This window comes from Cheilinus undulatus, linkage group 23, assembly GCF_018320785.1.
Source record: "Cheilinus undulatus linkage group 23, ASM1832078v1, whole genome shotgun sequence".
Lineage (NCBI taxonomy): Eukaryota > Metazoa > Chordata > Actinopteri > Labriformes > Labridae > Cheilinus > Cheilinus undulatus.
The window spans coordinates 16,349,772-16,371,641 of record NC_054887.1 but is presented as its reverse complement, the minus strand read 5'-3'; the positions used below and the strand labels follow the sequence as shown (position 1 = coordinate 16,371,641).

The 21,870-nt window shown below is 39.2% G+C and overlaps 1 protein-coding gene across 1 annotated transcript in view; it reads left to right on the top strand.

Annotated features, from left to right (window-relative positions):
• iqsec3a (IQ motif and Sec7 domain ArfGEF 3a) overlaps window positions 1-21,870 on the top strand; it is a gene marked incomplete at its 5' end in the record, with an annotated part of 163,479 nt that overhangs the window by 114,814 nt on the left and 26,795 nt on the right. Inside the window, 3 exon segments of the mRNA XM_041781031.1 lie at window positions 3,016-3,177; window positions 9,892-10,014; window positions 17,643-17,809. Coding sequence (XP_041636965.1) covers window positions 3,016-3,177; window positions 9,892-10,014; window positions 17,643-17,809 — 452 coding nt within the window.

Here is a 21,870-nt window from a genome sequence, read left to right as displayed (position 1 = left end):
ATGTAGGAAACAATAAGAAAGCATAAACAATATTAAATAAAATAAATAAATTTAAGTTTACTCTGACAGCAAGTTGAACATTTTGTATGTCATTCTGGTTCCGGCTTGGGTAATGTACGTCACTTCCCATCCCACGGTGGAGGTCGACCCATTTTAGAGGTCTGCAGCCAGATCCTCTTGGATTAAGCAGAGGTCCAGCCAGTTGGTGCTAGTAGTCTCACAATAAGTGAAATGAGATCACCTGAGTGCAGGTAGTGTCTCAAGTGATTGGTGTATAAAGACACCTTTGTCTGGAAGGTCCAGTCACTGGTTTATCAGTATTCCTGGCTACCATTACACCATGAAGACAAAAGAACACTCCAAGCAACTCAGGGAAAAGATTATTAAAAAGTATTATTCAGGGAATGGATGCAAAATAATATACAGTAGCAGGGTGTGGTAGTAAGGGGACTTTATTTTTAGCCCACTCTAGCACACTCTTCTCAGAGCCGCAGTGCATTGTACAACCAGTGTGCTCCAGTTTCATACTTAAAAATCCTGGCCAGTCACCTACACATCCATAGATTTCTTACTTTAAGGTTATACTACTAAGTTCACTCTCAACAAAACGTCACATTTTTTTATGAATATTGTAATATGAGATTTCAGGCAAAGCCTTTTCCTTTTTTGAAAGGAAAAAGGCGGACTATACTTTGCCTGTGTTGCCGAGTAATTTTGATATGGCTGAGAAAAGGTTTTTACAGACCAAAACAAACAAGAGTGTTCTAGAATAAGATGGAAGATAAAGTAGGAAAGCCCTCTTTTAGTATTTCAAGTTTTGAGTTTTACCTCGGCAAAGCTGTGGCTTCCCTCCCTGTACTTTCTGCCTTCACCATCTATAATGAGGAAGATTGCAGAGTCATTAAAGAACATTTGCAGGTGGCACTTTGCTTTTTCAGCTTCCAATTGATCTTTTTCCTCTCCCAAAGATAAATCATCCAACTTTGGGAGAGTTTGAACTGCCTTCATTACTGTTAACCATCTTTTAAACTGAGCTTTTTTCAGTTTGATGTACAATCCTCAGAGAAATCATTTGTTCCTATCACTTTTGGAAAATGATCAACATCAAAATAGAGACTTGACTTTGTAAACCTATCAGTGAATAATTCATCAGTGAAATACAGTTCAATCTCACAGGCTCAAGCTTTTCCAAAGACCTCCTCCAGACTTCGAACTCACTTGTATACAGTCGGATGTAAACCTGCCTCCAAGCCATTATGATTCCACACGTAACCCTCTGATTTAGCAGTGTATCAAGGTGTTTTTAAAACTGGATGTGAATTTTGTAATCCAGCACAAGGCTGAATACAGATGAGACCGTTCCCTGTGTGCTTTTTCATTTTAAGCCCACCATGCAGGTGTACACAGTAAGCAGCCAACCTACAATCTAAGAAGCTCATTACTGCAATGCATCATTTCTTTCATTATTTATTTTGATGTCCTTGGTGTGCTTAAAGCAGCCATTACAGTAAATAAATGGAAAACAAACGTAGCTCTACTCTGTGTTGGTGTGGTTTGCATGTGTGTCAAGTTTATACCTTCCTCTGGAAACTGTTTAACTGAATAAAATGACTGATTATTGCTGCTAAGTGTGGTTAGGCATTATTATCACTTCATTTACTTTTTACAAGTTTTAACAATATTTTTAATGCAGAGTTCAATATAATATAATTTAATAAGGCTTCATTCAGTATAATATAATATGATATAACTGGATAGAATGCCATATGTTATGCAGCGATGTGATGTGTGATAAGGTAGTTTACAACACCATACTTTACAAAATGATACTATATGGCTGTGATCATTAACTGGCAGCCGGGGGGCCATATCCGGCCCCCCACATCTTCACATCAGATCATGATCAAATTCAGAACATGTGCAGAGGAAAAATGTGGTCTTTCGGGTATCTATTTTTAATAAACTCCTTACAGCTATTAAAACAACTCCAAAAAAAACCTGAGATTAAAACAGTTTCATCAGGAAATACCATGCATGCTAAACACGTCTATTAAAGTCCATTCATGATCAATACTGATGTTTTCTATGTCATTTTTCTGTATACATGAGAAAAAAACTAGTATCCCTGTTTCTGATCACTGAATCATATCTGCCCAGATAGTTGTGATGTTATTTTACAACACCATAAAATAAGTTTGAAATTGAAGAAAAATTAGATCACTGTTATTTTGGGTTTAACACAGTTAAATGCCAACATCACGTTGCATAAACGGTATCCACCTCGTTCCAACAACGGGAGAAAACAATTACCTCGTTTGTATTAAGAACGTTTGGTCACAGGTAATAAAGCATGTGCAGAAAAAAAGAGAGTGAGAGGAGGTCATATTCTGTCTCTGCAGTAACCTACTCTCACGTTTCACTCATTGCTGAAAAATCAAACTGTTTAGTTCACGTTTTTTTCTAAATATGAGTGCGTTTTGACACAAAACTGCTGTCAGTTCACAGAATGATCCGCAGCAGACACAGCCGCTTAACTGTCACCCTCTCTCAGCAGCGTGGATCAGCTGTTCCTCCGCCACACAGACGCAGTATTTATAAGTATCTGGAGTTGAATTAAGTTAAATCAAAGTTGCATCTGCGCAGGTAGTCAGAAGCAGCCAGAAAATGGGATACTGTGTATACATGGCACAGTATCCCGGTTTCTTTTGGAGTTCTCCAGGTAGCAAAAATGAGTTTCTCAAAACCGCAATACTGTAATATCCTGTTTTTTTAAAGATGTATATATGCACAAATAGAAACCGGGATACTCAAAAAACCCAACAGAAACTGGGATACTCAAGTCCATGTAAATACAGTCAATGTAAACAACACAAAAGAATTGACAGGGGTATCGATAAGGACCTAGATCAACAAAGAGTATTGATAAGGGTCAATAAAATAATACACCTATCCTTAGTTGAAACAAAGAAACAGCAGTCCACTGACAAGAGCTCCCTTTCTTTCTTTTTCTCTCAGAAACCCCGACAAGGGCCTTCAGTTCCTGATTTCTCGAGGCTTCATCCCAGACACACCCATCGGCGTCGCCCACTTCCTACTCCAGAGAAAAGGCCTGAGCCGGCAGATGATTGGCGAGTTCCTCGGAAACAGCAAGAAGCCCTTCAACAGAGACGTCCTCGAGTGAGTATTATTTCCTGAAGCCCTTTTTAGGATCATTGAACGGACATCATAAGGTGATTCTCCTCAGTAATCCTCCAATTTTCAGTGGGATCAGGGGTCAGGGTCCAACCACAGGCCTGGATTCAATATGGGATTTAGTATGAGGAAAATCCCCAGCTTTTTTTAGTTTCTCTGTAGCAGTTGCAAGCACTTTGATACCGGAGGTAACAGTGCACAGGTTTTATAGCTTAACTGTACTTCAGGTCTATGGTTGGCCTGACTGAGTCCTTGTAATCTGAATCTGAACCCTAAAAGGTGTTTTTTTTTTTTTCTTGCAGACATGTCTTTTTCATTCTATATGACAAGCAGAGGCAGAAAATAATGTAACAATGAGATTTTAAAAAGATGTCCTCATGCAACTCCAAGAATTTGAAACCTACCTTTATTAGCCTGCAAAAAAAGACCAACAGGATAAACACAGAAAAGACAAAAAACAAAATAACCTTGGCCTCCATTTTGGTTGCTGTGCTTCTTTTATCACATCAATACCACGTTTGTAATGGCTGTTGCACTGACATTATTTTTCAGAGAACTGGTAATTAAAGGGCAATTTTACTGTTTTCTGGTTGTTTTAGTATTAAAGACACAATCTGGAGCAAATGCAATACCTCCATTATTCACTATTTTTCATGTAATTCACCTCAACTATGTCAGTTTTCAAAGCCAAGGAAATTCTTAGTTCCTATAGTTGTAATAGGGCTGGTGAATATGGCCTCAAATTCCATTAATGTTTTTTTTTTTTTGCCCTCTGCAGTAATAATATTATGCTGCAGTATTAAAAATAAAAATAATGCTTTAAATGAACATTTGGGCATTACAACCCTCCTATATTCCCTGAATCCGACCTGTGATGGTATTCTAAACTCATGCTTGCATAAGATCACACAAAAATGTTTTCATAAGTCTGTGGTCATTTTTTGTTGACTGCACCTGTAGTTTTAAGTTTCATTTCTCTCCTGCTGAGGTGGGCCAAGCAGCTACTGACTACTATATTTCCTGATGTGGGCATGTACGATAAAAATGTTTGAACATGGTAAAAAAAGAAAACAGCATGTTTGTCAGTAATTTAACTCTTCTTTAGCAACAGTGCTAATAGCCACCAGAGAAGTAGTCATTGTATACACTGGTAACCTCCACCTGAGCCATCATGAAAATCTTTCAGTGTTTTTTCTTTTTTTTTTTTTTTTTTTTTTTGCTCTTTATTTCATACAGAAAACATGGTCCAGTTCAGATTAAACTGTGGTGATACTTGTCCACATCCGAGTTAATCGCCACACTGGCAGCAGCCTTGCTGGTTTCAACTAAACCTCACCTCATTCTCCTCAAATATGCTGATTTGTCCAATGACAGACTGACAAATTGAATGTGTGGATGTCCCCCCTTTTCTGGTTATTCTGTCTGAATTTACCAAGTTAAAAGTCAAAATCCTAAAACATGCCTGCAACTACTTCTTAAGTCTTATCAAAGAGAACAAAACACAGATCTAGACTCAATCTTAGTTAAACAAAATACAAGAGAAGAGAGTGCAAGTGACATTAACAGATTTAAAGAATTAACTAATGCATACTTCTGTATCGAATTAAACAGACTGGAATGATTTCCTTTGAAGCTCCCCCTCTCTTCTCTTTTCTTCTTTTTATCAAACACCTTCCTCACTTTATCTCAGTAATTGTCTTTTTTATTCTATTACATTCTCCTGTTCACCCATTACCTCTCAATTTGCATATCAACCTGGAGGAGGCGCCGCAGATCTTCCTTTTATCCTCCCAAAGTTATCAAACCCAGGACGCACTTTCAGTTTTTGCAAGGTCACCAGCAGTGTTCTTCAAAGTTGTACACTTGAGGTGGCTTTTATCTAATATCTGTATTTCTTTAAATGGACGCTATCTTTGTTCCGAAATGCATTGTATTAACAGGATAATGCTTTTAAGGCTTCAAAGTAGGATTCTCGGTGCAGATATACCCGATGAAGGCTGACATATGGAGGTATATTTTCTCTATTTTTCCTACAGAGCAGTCACTCCAAGTGGAAGGGACGTTGAAGAGGAACATGATAGGAGAGTGCAAAGTGTGTGAGAGAGCACTTTCGATAAAGTGTCGTCACAGGAGAGCGGATGAGGGATTGCAGCCTAATGTGAAAATCACTCATGTTGATTCACTGAGCCTGAGTGTGCAAGCGTGTAGCCTCTGTTTGTGTGTCCACAGGGAAGGTGTGAATCTGTATTTGTATTTTCCTTGCATTATCCTGAGCATATTCTGGCTTTATTAAGCTAATTGTGCCTCATTCTCCTCTCATTTCTTCAAGCATAAACAACAACAGTTAAAACGCCTTGAGTCAATTAAGCCAAATTGTGGTTATAGATTTAGGCTCCAGGAAATGTGGCACCCTGAGGAGTCATTTACCCATAATGTAGAGTAGCAGTTTAGCAGGAAAAATGAGTTTCACTGTCATATAGTCATCAGCTGCAAAAATATGGCTCCATCTGTCCCCCTGTTTCTTTGTATTTGCATATGTGTGAACCTGCCATGGCAGCTTTGTAAACATATGATTCAAGCCGTGCTATGCAAACAGATGTGTCTATTTCCCTGCCAGGTACAGCACACAAATCAAAAAAGTGTATGCAGGGAAAACTGTATTTTATATATGAGTGTGTATGAGAGAGAGAAGAAAGGAGAGGGCTGATGTACTCAGGCTAGAGAGCATTGCGCCCGACGTTACATAAACAAGGAGTGACAGCCGGGGAAGAGGAAAGAGAGAAAGAGAGGGAGAGAGAAGGGGTTGGTAGAGCAAGGAAGTGAGTCATGAAGAGGGCGATCAGAGAGGCTTGACAGTCAGGAAAGGTGATCGAGAGGAGGATAGAGTTAGAGTCAGTATGTACTTTAAGCTTTACCATCCCAAGTGTGGAAAAGATAAGCAATGAATCAGTAAATATGATTAGGTAGCAACACAGAGCATTATAGTAGACGTGATGATAGTGATAGTGGGGCCTGTAACAGCAAAAAAAACTGAATTTCCTGCATATCCTCCTATCATATTGTATTGCCATATATACTTTTATCTTAGCTTAGAATAATGTATTTATACTAGCTGAGCTTATTGTATCACATCATATTGTATCTTAGCTTAGCCTATCCTATCTTAGCTAAGATTAGTTTAGCAAAATATGTCCTATTGTTTAGTTTCTTTGGATATCTTATCCTGTTATATCTTAGCTTAGCTTAGCATATTGTTGCATGATATTGCTTATTATAGCATATAGATCATGCCTTACCTTATCTTACCTAAGCCTCCTGGATTTAAACTGAGTTTAGTTTAGCACAGCACATCATATAGTTTTGTTAATCTGGGCTTATCTTTGCAACTCGTTGCATAGCTAAGTTTATCATATCTTAGCTTAGCTTGGCAAACCTATTCATCCTGACTAAGCTTAAAATAATATATGATATCATTTTGTATTGTGTCTTAGCTTAGCTTGTCCTATCTTAGCTCAGATTAGCATAGTACAGTGCTTAACAAATTTATTAGACCTCCATAACCCTAACCAAAGTAAGGTTTATGCCACAGCTGCCCTAAATTAACAGCATTGGTAATTACCAAAATCTTTTTTTTATGTTTCTGCAATGGTTAATACACCAATATGTAGAAGCTCTTTAACCTAAATGACATGTTTAATGCTAAAATATAATTATTATTGTTATCCATGAATTTTCAAATTTACTGATTTAAAAAAACTGAAAAAACAGTAAAGCACATTAATATTTCTTGATTAATATGTCAAAATGTAGTTATTTACTTGCATTCCTGAAGAGAAGAATGAGTTTTAGTGGTTGAATGTTATACTTGATTAATTTCTGAGTTCTCAGAGAAGCCCTGCTCAGATTTGGGTGAATTCAGTTTGAAACCCCTCATTCCTGTTCAAAATGGTAAAACGTGGAGAGCTGATTGAGGCCGCATTAAAGCACTTCATGATGCTGGATGGTCTCTGAGACAAAAATGACAGGTGGTCTAATAAATTTGTTAAGCATTGTATATTAGCATTAGGCTTAGCTTGGTTTGGCACAGCGCATCTTATGGTTTTGTTAGTCTTAGCTTAGCTTATCTTAGTGAATTAGTGACAAAGCTTAAGGTATTGTATCATATTGTAACATTTTGTTTTGTATCTCAGCTTAGCCTAGTCTGTTCTATCTTAGCTTACCCTAGGTTAGCATTGTATATCTTATTGTTTTGTTTCATTAATTATTCTATTTCACTGTATCATAGCTTATCGTAGCTAAGCATATTGCAGTATAGTATGGCTATGCTTAGCATAATATATGATAGCTTGTTTTATCTAAGCTGTCTTAGCACAGCTTATCTTATCGTTTTGTTTATCTAAGCTTAACTTATTCTACTTCGTTGAATAGCTAAGTTAATTGTATCTTAGCTTAGCCTGGCATTCTATATTCATCCTAGCTAAGCTTAAAGTATTGTATCATATCTTAGCATAGCTTAACTTCACCTGTCCTATCCTAGCTTAGCTTGGTTTGGCATAGTATATCTTACCATTTTGTTTCTTTGAATATCTTACCTAAACATATCTAAGCATATCATTTCTTACCTATTTTTTATTAAGAATATTTGGTATTAGCTAAATTAAGCTTATCTTGAATTTGCATAGCCTATCGTTTTTTAGCTTTTGTTGCACATCGTATCTGAATGTTTTATTTAATATTTTAACTTTAGCATTCACATCCTGGTTAAGTTAGCTTATACTTTGTTATCTTTCCTTGGATTAGCATAGCATATCTTATTTTGTTTAATATCCTATCTTATTGTATCTTATCTTAGTTTTACATATCGTAGCTGAGTTTTGCTTAGCCTCTTAGCATTTTTTCTATCTAATCATGACATAGCTTAGCAGTCACATCTGACCTTATCTTAACTGAGCCTATTTTATCTTAGTTTAGCTAATTTAGCGTTTCATAGCATTGCTCAGCCAATTGTACCTTACCATGCTGTAGCCTGGTGTATTTTTATGTTGCCTTAAATATCTCATCTTTATGCATCTTCTCTTAGCTTAGTTCAGCATAGTGAACATTAACATTATTTAACATCTCAGCTCATGTTAACTTAACTTAGCCTCTGAATCTTATCTTAGTTTAGAAAATAGTATTTTACATTTTGTTCAGTAACTTATCTAGTCATATCTTACTTTTGCTAAGCATTTAATAGTATAACTTTTCCATCTTATTTATCATAACATAGCTTAGCATATCATATCTTACCTCGTTTTCCAAAACCATTTTTATCTTAGCTTAGTTAAGCCGTCTTAGCTTTTCTTAGCATAGCTTAGCCATCATATCCTAGCTTAGTTTAGCATAGCATAACTTACGGTTTTGTTAAATATCTTACCTTACTGTATCTTATCCAACCTTAGTATGGCACAATGTATCTTACCATCTCTTTTAACATCTTGTCTTAACTTCATCCATAGCATAGCTTAAGGGTTAAAAAGGGGACTGAGCCAATCTAACTGTAATTGTAGGGCTAGGGTTGGATGAGAGTTAGTCTCTAGAGCTGCAGTTGCTGTAGTTCAATCATAAAGAAATAGTGTTTCTGTGACTGTTAACATCATGTACTGTAGGCCTAATGGTAGTCATAACACTGATAGAAGCAGTAGTTATATGCTCATAGTAGCTGATATGTGGTATTTTAGAAAGATAAGCTTGGTTCTTGTAATAAAAGCATCAATAATTCCATTTATAGTACTTAATAAACAGTACAAAGTCCATGATATTTTCACCATGAGCAGGTTTTGCTGTGATCTACTGTTGTATTTCAGTAGACTCAGCATTTTGCCTGTTTTCTGCTTGAGCAGCATGTGCCACAAACAAGTACTCACCTCATTAACTCTCTTTGTTCACAGTGATCAATCTTCATGGGGTGTCTGTGGACATGTGTGCTCCCCGTTCTTTCTTACAGCCCCACAATAGAACAGATCACAGGGGGAATCTTGAGACAACTACAAACTGTACACTTAAAGATTTTAACATCAAGTGCATCAGCTTCCTTTTGAACACGTTGCCTATGATGATCAATCAGAGTGAAGATATCTGGAGCTAGTGTGGATAAGATTGGCTCAAACCACATGAAAGTAAATTGGAGTGCAAAAAAAGAAGGCTTTAATTTCATACTTCGATTATCGTGCTACTTTGTACATCCAAGGAACATCTCACATCAAAGAAGAGAAAACTTTTAAACCTCACATCTTGTTTTCAAAGTCACCTTCTGCTTCAGAAAACCTCGTTTCACCTCCAGCCGCCCACGTTCTGTTTATACTGAACTCATTGGACGGGATATTTTGCCTTTTTTTAATTAAGTCATTAAGCTGAGGTTGTAGGTAATAGGAGGATTTTCTGCTCGGAGGGATTGTATTGGAGGTAGTGGGTGGGTGTGTGGGTTGCTGAGGTAAAGAGAAGATATCCAGGCAGAGTCTTATCTCTGGTGTCCGGGCATGGCTAATGCCTGGAGTTAGTAGGGTGGTGCTGCAGTCGGGTAGAAATGAGGTCGTTTTCATCGTTTATCTTTGGTTTAAATCCACAGATCCTACCATGCCATCACTGAAGGGGCAGCCATCACATTGATAAAGCAAAAATAGCTTGGAATGATAATATCTTTTTTTGTGTGCCCAACAGTTGTGTCGTGGATGAAATGGACTTCTCAGGTATGGAGCTGGATGAAGCACTGAGGAAGTTTCAGGCCCACATTCGTGTCCAGGGAGAAGCCCAGAAGGTGGAACGTCTTATCGAGGCCTTCAGGTAAATCTGTCAGGACCACTTTTGAAAGAAACACATAATTTGCGGTTTTAATAGTTGTTGTTGTTGTTTTTTTTTTTTTTTGCAGTTTGCACTTATTGCTATTATTTATATTTGGTGGTGTGGTTGTTCTGGGATCCCCCTGTCCTTCCACAAGCCTACGTGGAGAGAATCCAGCAGGAGCGCACATTCCTGCCTTTGCTTTGCCTACAAGGAAAGCCTGATGCAGGGAGAGAAGCAGCAACAAACCAAGAGCAGAGTAGGCGTCAATGACGGCAGAATGGCATTAATTAAGTCAGATACAGAACAAAGGAGGATCTGGGGTGGAGGAAGATTGAAAAAAAGCAGATTTTAAGGGAACAGCAAAGAGTAGCAGGCTAGTGCAGCCTAAAAAAGGTAGCATGAGTGTGATTAGCTGTCAGCTGATGAGGGCTTGTGTGAGATCAGCTGATATGAATTAAATGGCAGTGCTTGACTGTGGCCTGCCTGACCTAACGCACTATGCTCAAAAAAGCAAAGTTGGGACGTGGGAGATTGAGTTCATCTTGAGGTGTTCTAACTTGTATTAAAAGGACATTACACCCCTTCTGATGAATTCAAAGGGAATCTGGTTATAGTTATTTATTAATAGACTGTCTAAATCCATATCCTGATTCTAGAAATATAGCGCCTTATCAGTATTTACCTTGAATTTCCAAAATGGCTTTATTAGAAGCATCCCAGTTTTTGTACTTACATTGATGCCAGTGAAAGTTCTTAACTCTTCAGCAATGGAATCAGCAGTGTTGGCAACTTTTATGCAACATTTGGCTTAGAAGTCATTGACCCTGCTCCGTGGCTGGGTTGCTGTTGTTCCTAAATGCTTCTACTTTCTAATAATACCAATTACAGTTGCTTGATGTGATGCACCTGTGTTAATGTGTCTGATTGAAAGACCTGAATTCAGTATTTACCAGGTGTGGCCAAATACTTTTGTCCAAAGCCAAAACTAGCTTAATAAGCAAGCCAGCAAATAGCGATGCTAGCGAGTGTGTTCCTATTTGTGGCCAACTAGAAATAAGCATGCTGATTTTAATTTTACAAACACCTTACTGAATTGAAGCACAAGATATTTAAGAAAATTTTTCAAGGGTCAAATTCTCCCACAATATCAATGTAATAATCAGATATGCAACATGAAAACAGATGCTTCTCTGGTAAATTGTCCTTCTTATAAACTAACATGGAAGAACTAGATACTCAGAAACAATAAGCATTTTTATATTAATATCCAAATCCTTCAAATCAACTTTCTTCCCTTCCTCTGAGTCTTGGGGTTATGAATAATATCACTCATTTGTTTTGCTGGTGTCACTTATTTCCTTCTCTTTTGTAGCTCTGTGCGTGTTGACATTTGTGTGGGTGCAAAAAGTGAAATGAAACACTGTCACTCAAAAATTACCTCTGGGCCTTTCTTGTCTTGCCATGCATTAAGATGGGAGTCACAGGTCTTTTTGATTCTGAAATATGCCCACATCAAGTTTGGATGGCGTGCTGAGAAGTACAAATGTGAATATTTCAATCTTTTTTTTTTTCTGTTGAGATGCAGGATTTTGCTTCTTTTTTTCTGAGGATATGTGTTCAGATATAGTGGACAAAGGGAAGATGAAAACAAGCCAGTCTGACTATATGTAATCAGTGACAGACAAGATAGTATGGCAAATTTAATCTGACATGAACAGCCATAGAGGAAAATAGACATGTATGAATAAGAAATACACAGAAAATCACCACTAAACAAAAATACACTTTTGTCTTTCCTTTCTGCTCAACAACAATAAAAATGTCGACCACTCAGCCCTGTTCGAATGGCCAAGCATGTAATTTCCAGCCCCAGTTAGCGACACAGAGACAATTTGCGGTGCAGCTGTGGCACTGCTTGTTAATGCTAACTGTTTGCCGTAGCCCCTCTGGAGTAACAACCACCTGTCACAGTTGCTGAGGTGCCCAATGAGGAGAAAAATGGTGGAGCAGGCAGAGAGGTTGGCAATGGTAATGTTTGGACATCAGGTTTGCTCTGCAAGTACTCAAGAGCAAAGGAGACTCGGGGAAGGAGGAGAGGAGTGAGGAGACACCAAGTGGGAAACTGAAGGAAGAAAGGGGAGAAAAGGAGAGAGGGTAGGAAGGTTTATAAATAACCAGCGTTGCATAACCATCAGTGCCTCTCTGTGCCTGCCTCCCCCTGCTCCTGGGCTTTGATATGGCTCCAAACACATACACACATGCAGAAAGAGAGAAATCTCCAAAGTAAGTGAAGGGGATTTGAAGCAGCTATGAAAAAGAGTAAAGGGAGAAGTGAAGCAGCCAGCAGCCTCGGTATTTGCTGCGTCAGTGTGCTAATGAATGAGCAAATATGAGCCAGCTTCCAATACTGCAGGTTCATACTTCCAGTGTATTATCCAGATTTTATATTTACTCAGTCACATACAGTCACTGCATTTTTTATTCTAAGGCAGATGAGAACCATGCAGGTTGTTTTCTTTCACCAAAACCCATCCTTACAGACAGCATGACAGTTGGATTACAGCAACGCTTGGTAGGAAGAATTCAAAATTTGTTTTTTGAGACAGCCGACAACGCCAAATTTCAACCCTTGCCAAATCTATTTCAGCAGGAAGCATCATGCGCTGTTTACCCCTCTGATTTCTGTTTTTATTTGGTCGTCTCCATGTTCTTTCAGTGCAGAGTAAGAGCATACTTTGAGTGGCATAAATTGATGTTTTTCTGCATGGTGCTACAGTAATTTGGGATTTACAGACAAGGACATAATTGCTTGTTGCTGTCGAGTCAACGTTTTTAGACATGGAGATGTGAAGGAGCATCTGTGTGCAGCCCTGTGATTAACAGGCTGCAACAAACATGGCAACTTGAACACATTAAAGTAGAGGGTACAGTAACACAGTAATATTTATGTGCTTTTCTTTAAAATGATGAACTGTAATTTATAAGCCAATAAGCTATGATTAAAAATGGGTGTAATTCCTCCTATAGTTCAAGGATACTTCCTAAACCGTACACCAGCAGGGACTGTAATGACACTGTGTTCATAAACCTGTACTCTGATATGGAGTTGGTCCCCCTTTTGCAGCTTTAACAGCCTCCACTCTTCTTGAAAGGCTTTGGAGTGTTTCTGTGGGAATTTGTGCCCATTCATTCTGTCGAGCACTTCAAAGCTCAGGCACTGATGTTAGACGAGAAGGCCTGGCCTGGAATCTTCGTTCCAGTTCATCCCAAAGGTGCTCAGTAGGGTTGAGGTCAGGGATCTGCACAGGCCAGTCAAGTTCTTTTACACCAACCTCGTCAAACCATGTCTTTATTGTCTTTGCCTTGTGCGCCAGGGTATAATGATGTTCGAATAGAGAAGGGGTTTTCCCAAAGCATAGCATTGTCCAAAATGTCTCAGTGTGCTGAAGCATTAAGATTGGCCTTCAGTGAAGATAAGAGGCCTTGCCCTAACCCTGAAAAACGGCCCCATACATTATCCCACCGCCACCAAACTTCACAGTCAGCAGAATGCAGTCAGGCAGGTAACTTTCCCCTGGCATCTGCCACACCTAGGACCGCCCATCTGACTGCCATTCAGTTGGGTATTGCATTGGACTTCATGATGTGAGGCTTGCATGCAGCTACTCAGCCGTAGAAACCCAATCCATGAAGCTCCTGCTGCACAGTTTTTCTGCTTATATTGATGCCAGTGAAAGCACCTTCTTGCACACCATGTATCTTAGCAGTCTTTTACCTCGCTCTGTTGCTCTACTTACTTATAATATCACTTACAGTTGACTGTGGAATATCCAGCAGGGGTAAAAATTTCTCAAACTGCCTTATTGCAATGGTGGCAGTCACTAAGCTATTCAGAACAAACCTTTTCTAATTGAAAATGTTTGTTAAAGGAGACTGTGTGATGAATGGCATAGTGACTGTGGCACAAATTCATCTCAGTTGCGCAATCCACGCCGCTAACTCATGTCTTTAATTAACTCAGGTGTATTAATCTGAACATTTGCATCAACACCCAACATATGAGAACGCAGACTCCACTGACTGATGCCAAATGTTATGATGCTCTGGAGTCAGACTGTCTCTATAAACTAGTGAGTTTGGATTGTCAACCTAGGAAGAGAGGTGCGATTCCCCACTCCTGAACTTACAGCTTGACCTGAGGCCCTGAGATAACTTAACCATCCCTAGAAATGTCTGTGGGGACACAGAAATATCAGAGAGGCATAAGAATGAAATTTCTTGGACATGTTTGGGCATGGAAAGATGTTCCTAATGTGAAAACAGACAAGGAGGTGGGAGCAAGCATGCATGGGCACAGTATGAAACAGTCAGGCCCAATGTGAAACCCCCCAACTTGTAGTGTTAACATTATAATTAACAGTGCTTGGGACTTTGTTTGAGATGTTAACATAATCTAAAAGTGTCTTCTCTGCTTTAGGCTGAATCTGCAGTCTCTAAAGCCCCAACAATCTCATCAGCAATGTATAGCACCCTATATGTTACCTGACAGGCAAAATCTGGGGCAAAAAAAAAGCCCTCAGGCAGCATTTTTCTACCGCTTACAGAGCTTATGTTCTGTAAACACACTGTAATAGCTCATGGTGACAGTGAAAGCATACATAAAAACAGTCACATATGCACAAGCATCCTCTTCTCCTCATGCAAGTCTTACGCAGTGCTGGATAGCATTAGCACAAAAACAGAGTGCGACAAGGTAAGAGTTTACAGCATGCATACCAATGTGTGCGTCTTCTTCCCACAGGGACATTAGATTCCAATCATGCAGCTCAGCAGGTTTTCATAACTCTGCTACGGCCCCAATGTGGAAATGATGACTGATTAAAGTAACTATTACAGTACACACTCCAGCAGAGAGCCCACAGGGGGTCCACACACACATACACCTTCTCATGCTTCTGTTTAATGCTGTCTCTGATTACTCATACACAGGCGAGGTTGTACTATTGTATTATTCATCCCCAAACCAGGAAGTATCATTGCACCACACAGAGGCAGATAAACATTCTCTCTCCCTTTGGGCATGTTTTTTCCTTAAGCACACTGGTGAATGCAAACGCAGAAAGGAGGCAACTACAAAAGATTCACAATGCAAAGGCACTCCTATTCACCAGCTTTTATTTCTAAGAGCATTTGAGGAGAAGTACATCAAACTGAGTCAGGCTTCTGTCACATTTGTTTTATAGAAAAGAGCCTCAGTGAGGGATTTTATATTTCAAACTTCATAATTCCTCTCAACAGCTCAAAAAACAATCTTTACAATACAAAAAAGGGCTTCATGTTGAAGAAAAGCTTCTCTGCTGTGAAGGACTCAGTTGTCCTCCTACTGCAGAACTCATATGTACTCCCAGAAATTTCAAGACAACTTCAGACAGGTCCCCTAAAATCTTCTGGATTACATGTTCCCATGTCTGACTGGAGGAGGAGGATTTCTTATTGAATGTTTCAGATCATTAGACAAAGATAACCCGAGTGAATACAGAAGGCAGTTTTGAATTATTTTATTTATGTAGGAGAAAAAACATCCAAACTTACCTGGCCCCTTAAACCCAATAACTGGTTGTGCCACCCTTTGCAGCAACAATTGGTAATATCTGGCAATGAGTCTCTCACGTTGCTGTGGAGGAATTTTGGCCCACTCTTCTTTGCAGAATTGTTTAAAATCAGCCACATTGGAGGGTTTTTAAGCATGAACAGCCTGTTCAATCAGATTTATGTCTGGGACTTTGACTAGGAAACCCCATAACTTTCATTCAGTCAGGACTGCTTTGTCAAGAAATTCTGATAAGGAAGGAAAACATAAGACAGAGAGAGAAGTGAAAAAACCAGAGTAGAGCAGGCATCAATAACAACAGAATTACATCATATAAGTCAGAAGCAGAATGAAGGAGGAGCTGGGGTGGAGGAGGACTACAAGAGCAGTTTAAATGTGGCAGCAAAAGAGCGATTTGCCAATTTATGTATTTATTTAATTTCATTTAATCAGGAAAAAAACCTCATTGAGATTAAGAATCTCAAAAGCCCAATAGCGCGCTAAAGCAAACCAGCTGGCCGTCAGCTGATGAGAGCTTTCATGAGATCAGCTGATCTCAGTTGTGACAGCACTTGACTCTGTAGCATGCCCGAATAAACGCTGTATTTTTGTTTTTTTTAAAGCCATTCAGAGGTGGACTTGCTTATGTGTTTCAGACCATTGTATAACCCAAGTGCACTTGAACTCACAAATTGACGGCCGGACATTCTACTTCAGGTTTCCTGGTACGGAGCAGGAATCATGGTCACATCAGTGTCAGCAAGTCCTGAAGCAGCAAAGCAGCCCCAGACCATCACACCATCACCACCGTGTTTGACTGCTGGCTTGGAGTTCTTTTCATGAAATGATGTGATAGTCTTAAATCAGAAGTAACGGGGTGCACACTTTCCAAAAAGTTCAACTTTTGTCTCGTCAGTCCACAGTATATTCTCCCAAAAGTCTTTAGGATCATCAAGATGTTTTTGTTTAAAGTGCAGCCTCCAGCAAGCCAGCAGGTCTTTAGATGTTGTTCTGAGTTCTTTTGTGACCTCCTGGATGAGCTGTCAGTGTACTCTTTGATGAATTTTGGTAGGCCAGCCACTCCTGGGAAGGTTCACCACTGTTGCAAGTTTTCTTCGTTAGTGGGTAATGGCTCTCATCATGGTTTGCTGGAGTCCTAAATCCTTCGAAATGGCTTTACAACTCTTTTGTAACCCAAAAATGACTTTTTTTCTCATCTGTTCTTGGATTTTTTTGGGTGGTGGCATGAAGTGTTGCTTTTTGAGATCTATTTGTCGACTTCACTTTGTCATACAGGTTCTACTTGAGTGGTTTATAGATTCAACAGGTCTGACAGTAATCAGGTCTGGGTGTGGCTAGTGAAATTGAACTCGGCTTTCCAAAAAACGTGGTTAATCACAGTAAATTCATGATTTATTGGGTGAGCTTAAGTGGGAAAAATACACAGAGATGAGAAATCAGGAAGGGGGCAAATACTTTTCCAGTCAATTGCTTTCACACATGTAGCTCCACTTTGAGTGGCTGCATAAAAGTATTGTAAGAAAAAGCAAAACACAAATGCACCATTTTCAAATACCTTCTCCTTTATGTGGCCTTCCAATCAGACAGAAATGCATCTTTCAGATTCTAGCAAATCACCCACTGTTAGGTTTATGGTTGTTAAGAAGTGGCGAAGAGCATACCTCTCATTTTTGATGGACATTCTTGAGCTACGCTTGTCTCAGGTCATTTATGAGCATGTAGTGTCAAAAGATAATGTATTGTTTGTCTTGTCTTTCAGCTTTTATGCCCTTCTTTCTGTCCTATAACTGCTTCTAATAATTTTCTAATTCATCCCTCTATGTGTACACATTATCCTCTCTAAAAGGCTTGATTTATTCTATTTAACATCCACACTTCTCTGTCTCTCTCTATGCCTGTGTCCTCTGTCACGACCCACACTTGTCATCCTCTCCTTTATGCTTCTTCCATCCCTACTTACACTCAAATTCTTGTTTTTCTGTCTAATTTTTAATCCTTTTCTTTGTCTCTTTTACAGCCAGCGATACTGCATGTGTAACCCCGACATCGTGCAGCAGTTTCACAACCCCGACACCATCTTCATCCTGGCCTTCGCCATCATTCTGCTCAACACTGACATGTACAGTCCCAACATCAAACCTGACCGCAAGATGATGTTGGAAGACTTCATACGTAATCTGAGAGGTAAGTGACACAGCAGCATGTTTTTTTCTAGAGTTACAGGCACATTGAGGGTGTTACTGACTTAATGAGTTGACATAATCCGCTCATGTAATGTAGGTTAGTTTATACGTGTGTATTTGGCTCCAAGGACAATTTCTCTAAGGGTCTTGCTGGATGATTTTTCTCTGATTATGTTGAGGTTAAACTTATAGTTTGCATATTTGAATAGCATCTTCTTATGGATGCAGTCAGCTAGGGTTGCTGCTCTGTAGCCAATCCTGACATCTGAAACCAGAATCCCAGCATAACCTGTAGTAAACACCACAGTTATGTACACCCCCCTCCAAAAGTATTGGAACAGTGAGGCCAGTTCCTTTATTTTGTGTTGTAGACTGAAAACATTTGGGTTTGACATCGAAAGATGAATATAAGACAAGAGATCAGTATTTCTGCTTTTTACTTCCAGGTATTAACATTTGGATCTGATACACAACTTAGAAGATCGCACCTTTTGTTTGAACTCACCCATTTTTAATGTGACCAAAACAATTCGACTGACAGGTGTGTTTTGTTTCCCAGGTGTGTCCTATTACATTGATTATTCAAACAATAAATGCTGCTGAATGATTTGCCTTTGCAGACTGCATTTATAGTTGGAGGTGTGATCAACATGAAAACCAGAGAGCTGTCTATGGGTGAAAAATAAGTGATTGTGAAGCTGAGAGAAGATGGAAAATCAATCAAAGACACTGCACAAACATTGGTTATAGCCAGTACAACTATTTGGAAAGTCCTGAAGAAGAAAGAAACCACTGGAGTACTCAGTAACACACGTTGAATGAGTAGACCAAGGATAACAGCCACAGTTGACTACAGAAACATTGTGAGAGCTGTAAAGAAAGACCCTAAAACAACTGTCAGTGACATCAGCAACAACCTCAAGAGGGCAGGAGTGAAGGTATCACCGTCTACTGTTTACAGAAGACTTCATGAGCAAAAGTACAGAGGCTACACCAGAAGATGCAAACCACTCATTAGCAAGAAGAACAGGAAGGCCAGGCTGGAATTTGCCAAAAAGTACATAGACCACCCTCAAACATTCTGAAACAAAGTTTTATGGACTGATGAGACAAAGATGAACCTTTTTCAAAGTGATAGAAAGACTAATGTTTAGAGAAAGAAAGGATCTGTTCATGATCTCAAACGTACAAGCTCATCTGAGGTAATGTCAGGGCTTGGGCTTGCATGGCTTCTACTGGGACGGACTCATTAATCTTCACTGATGATGTGATGCATGATGGCAGCAGCAAAATGAACTCAGAAGTCAACAGAAACATTTTGTTGGCCAATTTCAAGAAGGGTGCAACCAAACTGGTTGGGAGATCTTGCATCATGCAGCAAGATAATGACCCAAAACACACTGCCAAAACAACGAAGGAGTTCATCAGGGGCAACACATGGAAGGTTTTAGACTAGCCAAATCAATCTCCAGACCTAAACCCGATAGAGCATGCAGACTGAAGGGAGTAACCCCACAAAACAAACAAATATAAAAATCAGGTGTTATTCGCTTTAATCTATTCTAAGTCTATACGTTCCAATACTTGGACAATGCTATCTTCTAAGTTGTGTATCAGACCCAGATGTAAATATTTGGAAATTAAAGCTGAAATGTTGATCTTTTGTCTCATATTTCTCTTTTGATGTCAAACCCAGATGTTCTCAGTCTACAGCAAAAATGAAGAAACTGGCCTCACTGTCTCAATATTTTTGGAGGGGTGTATTACTTAAGATTGCAAACTGTTTGTCTTCAAGAGGGCGAGCACGTCTAAACATCCTTTTTTGAGAGCTCTTTGAAATCAGCAACAGAAGACAGCTGACACCAAAGGCTTTTTTTGCATTCAAAAAGCTGAGCACGCGGAATATGAAAGAATAAACAAATTTCACCCCCAATGACTCTACTTTGAATTTACTAATGACAACTGAAAACTGCTAAAAGCCTGAATTAGACACCTCAAACATGGAGAAAATGAAAGACTCAATGACAAAATATGCCTTAAAGTCTCACCAAAAGCTGCTGTATGTGACTTATTGTTTTGAATCCTTAGAACAGAAGCGAGGGATATTTTTGTCATTTTGAAACGTTGAAGAAATTAAGTTCCAAGAATCACAAACACCCAGTATTTCATTTTTCTTTCGTGTGTTGAATCTTTTAACTAAAGCAGCGTGCCCAGCAGATAAATCTGTGAAAGTGAGTCAGTGTTCAGCAGAGTTTGTATTCAATCAAGCACCCTGCATAAATTCAGGTGATAAAATAAGGTTATATTTCCAACCCTGCCTGACACGCTTTACATATTCACAACTCATAGCGACGCCAACAGAGAGCACCTGTAACTCTCATCTCCCGTAAGCAGACAGATGCTCATTTGGCGAGCGTAGAGGAAGAGACAGGAGCGTCGTAGTTTTTTGCTCCCCGTCTGCATAATCAGTCAGGGAACGCTGAGGTCGATGCAGAACAACTTTAATAGATTCATCTGGGCTGTTCTTCACAATTAAATTAAGTTGGAAAATCAATTTCTGCATCTTATGCAAATTAAAATGTGCCTCTCTGTCTCTCTCTTGGCCTCTCTATTTGTCTTCTGCTTAGTTTACTGTGTTTTCTCTCTCTTCTCTCTTATCTGGTTTGGTCTCTGCCAGACTATTATTTTGTCTGCTTATTTATCTGTCTTAGCTTGTTTGGTATTCTCTCTGTTTCTCTCTCCTCTTTTCTGCTCACTCACGTCTCCCATAGACACTGACAGAAGAATAGCTCACTCGACTAATTGGCTGAGGTGAAATGCAATTACGCACCAGAAACCAATAGTAATGAAGAGCTATGGAACATTAATTATCTCAATTAGAACAGACTGTCAGTGTTAAAGCTGTTTCACAATGGGCCGTCTTAATATACAGCAGCTTCGAACATAAATTCATCCATTATGTCAGCTCATTAGAAATGGGGGAAAAAGAGGTACCTCATCAACAGGAGGCTTTGTTGTCCCCATGTTCCCTCTGTAGGTTGACCTGGTATTCTCTCCAGTGTAACGCTGGGTCCCTAATTGCTGATCTGAGTTCTTATTGATACCACTATCAATACTTTCTATAGTTTGGTGGAAAGACAACATAAGGGCAAATATTTAAACTATAAGTGGTGTTAGCTGAGTAGTGCTTGAGTTAAAAAGCTCTGATTCATTCTGTCACATCTATTGTATATCCTCAAATATAAACACATTCACAACTGTATTTATTGAAGTTTCTCATCAAAAAACTAAAATTTTCCATTTTTATGAGACATTTGAACACATAACATATAGAATACAGTCGTCTAATTTACTGAGGTTACCTGAACGCATCATATTTTCTGTCTTCAGCTTGTAAAGTTCATTAATTAACTTCAATTTTGCCAGTTCCACCACAGATTTCTATACCGGATTCATATTGTAAACAAACAGGACTTGCTCACAGTTTTGGAGCACTTTCCAGGATTTTCTGAGCAGCTGAAGAAGAAAACTGTCCTGAAGCAGCTAACGAGAGTGATATGACCATGGCTTGATCCCGTGTTGCTGTTAGCGTCTTTGCTAACATTAGCAACGACGTGCTTTGCCTGAAGGTGGTACTTAAGACTCGTTGGGCCTCGGTGTAAAGACAGTTCATCACCGCAGCATGTACCCACAATTTTGGTTTTATTAACACTCATTCACCAGCTTTTTTAAAAAGAAAATTGCTGTGAACCAAACCTGGGTCTGTCTCCTCACTCATCACTGCTGGCTGTCTGACACACCTCTCACCTCTTCACCCCCAGGCGTGTAAACGTCTGTGCTGTAGGACTACGGGAGCACGTTGTGGTCAAATTCAGTCATATGATTAAATTGTGTTATTTTGTTTTAACGCATTAAGGTTTCAAGATTAATCACTTGCATTAACGTGTCGATGTTAACAGCCCTAATTTAAAGATGATTTTTGAATACAACTCCAGACATAAAATTACCACTCTGTCTGTCAGGGAGGAGGGGCAGTGGGACATAACTGCAGACAACAGGTTT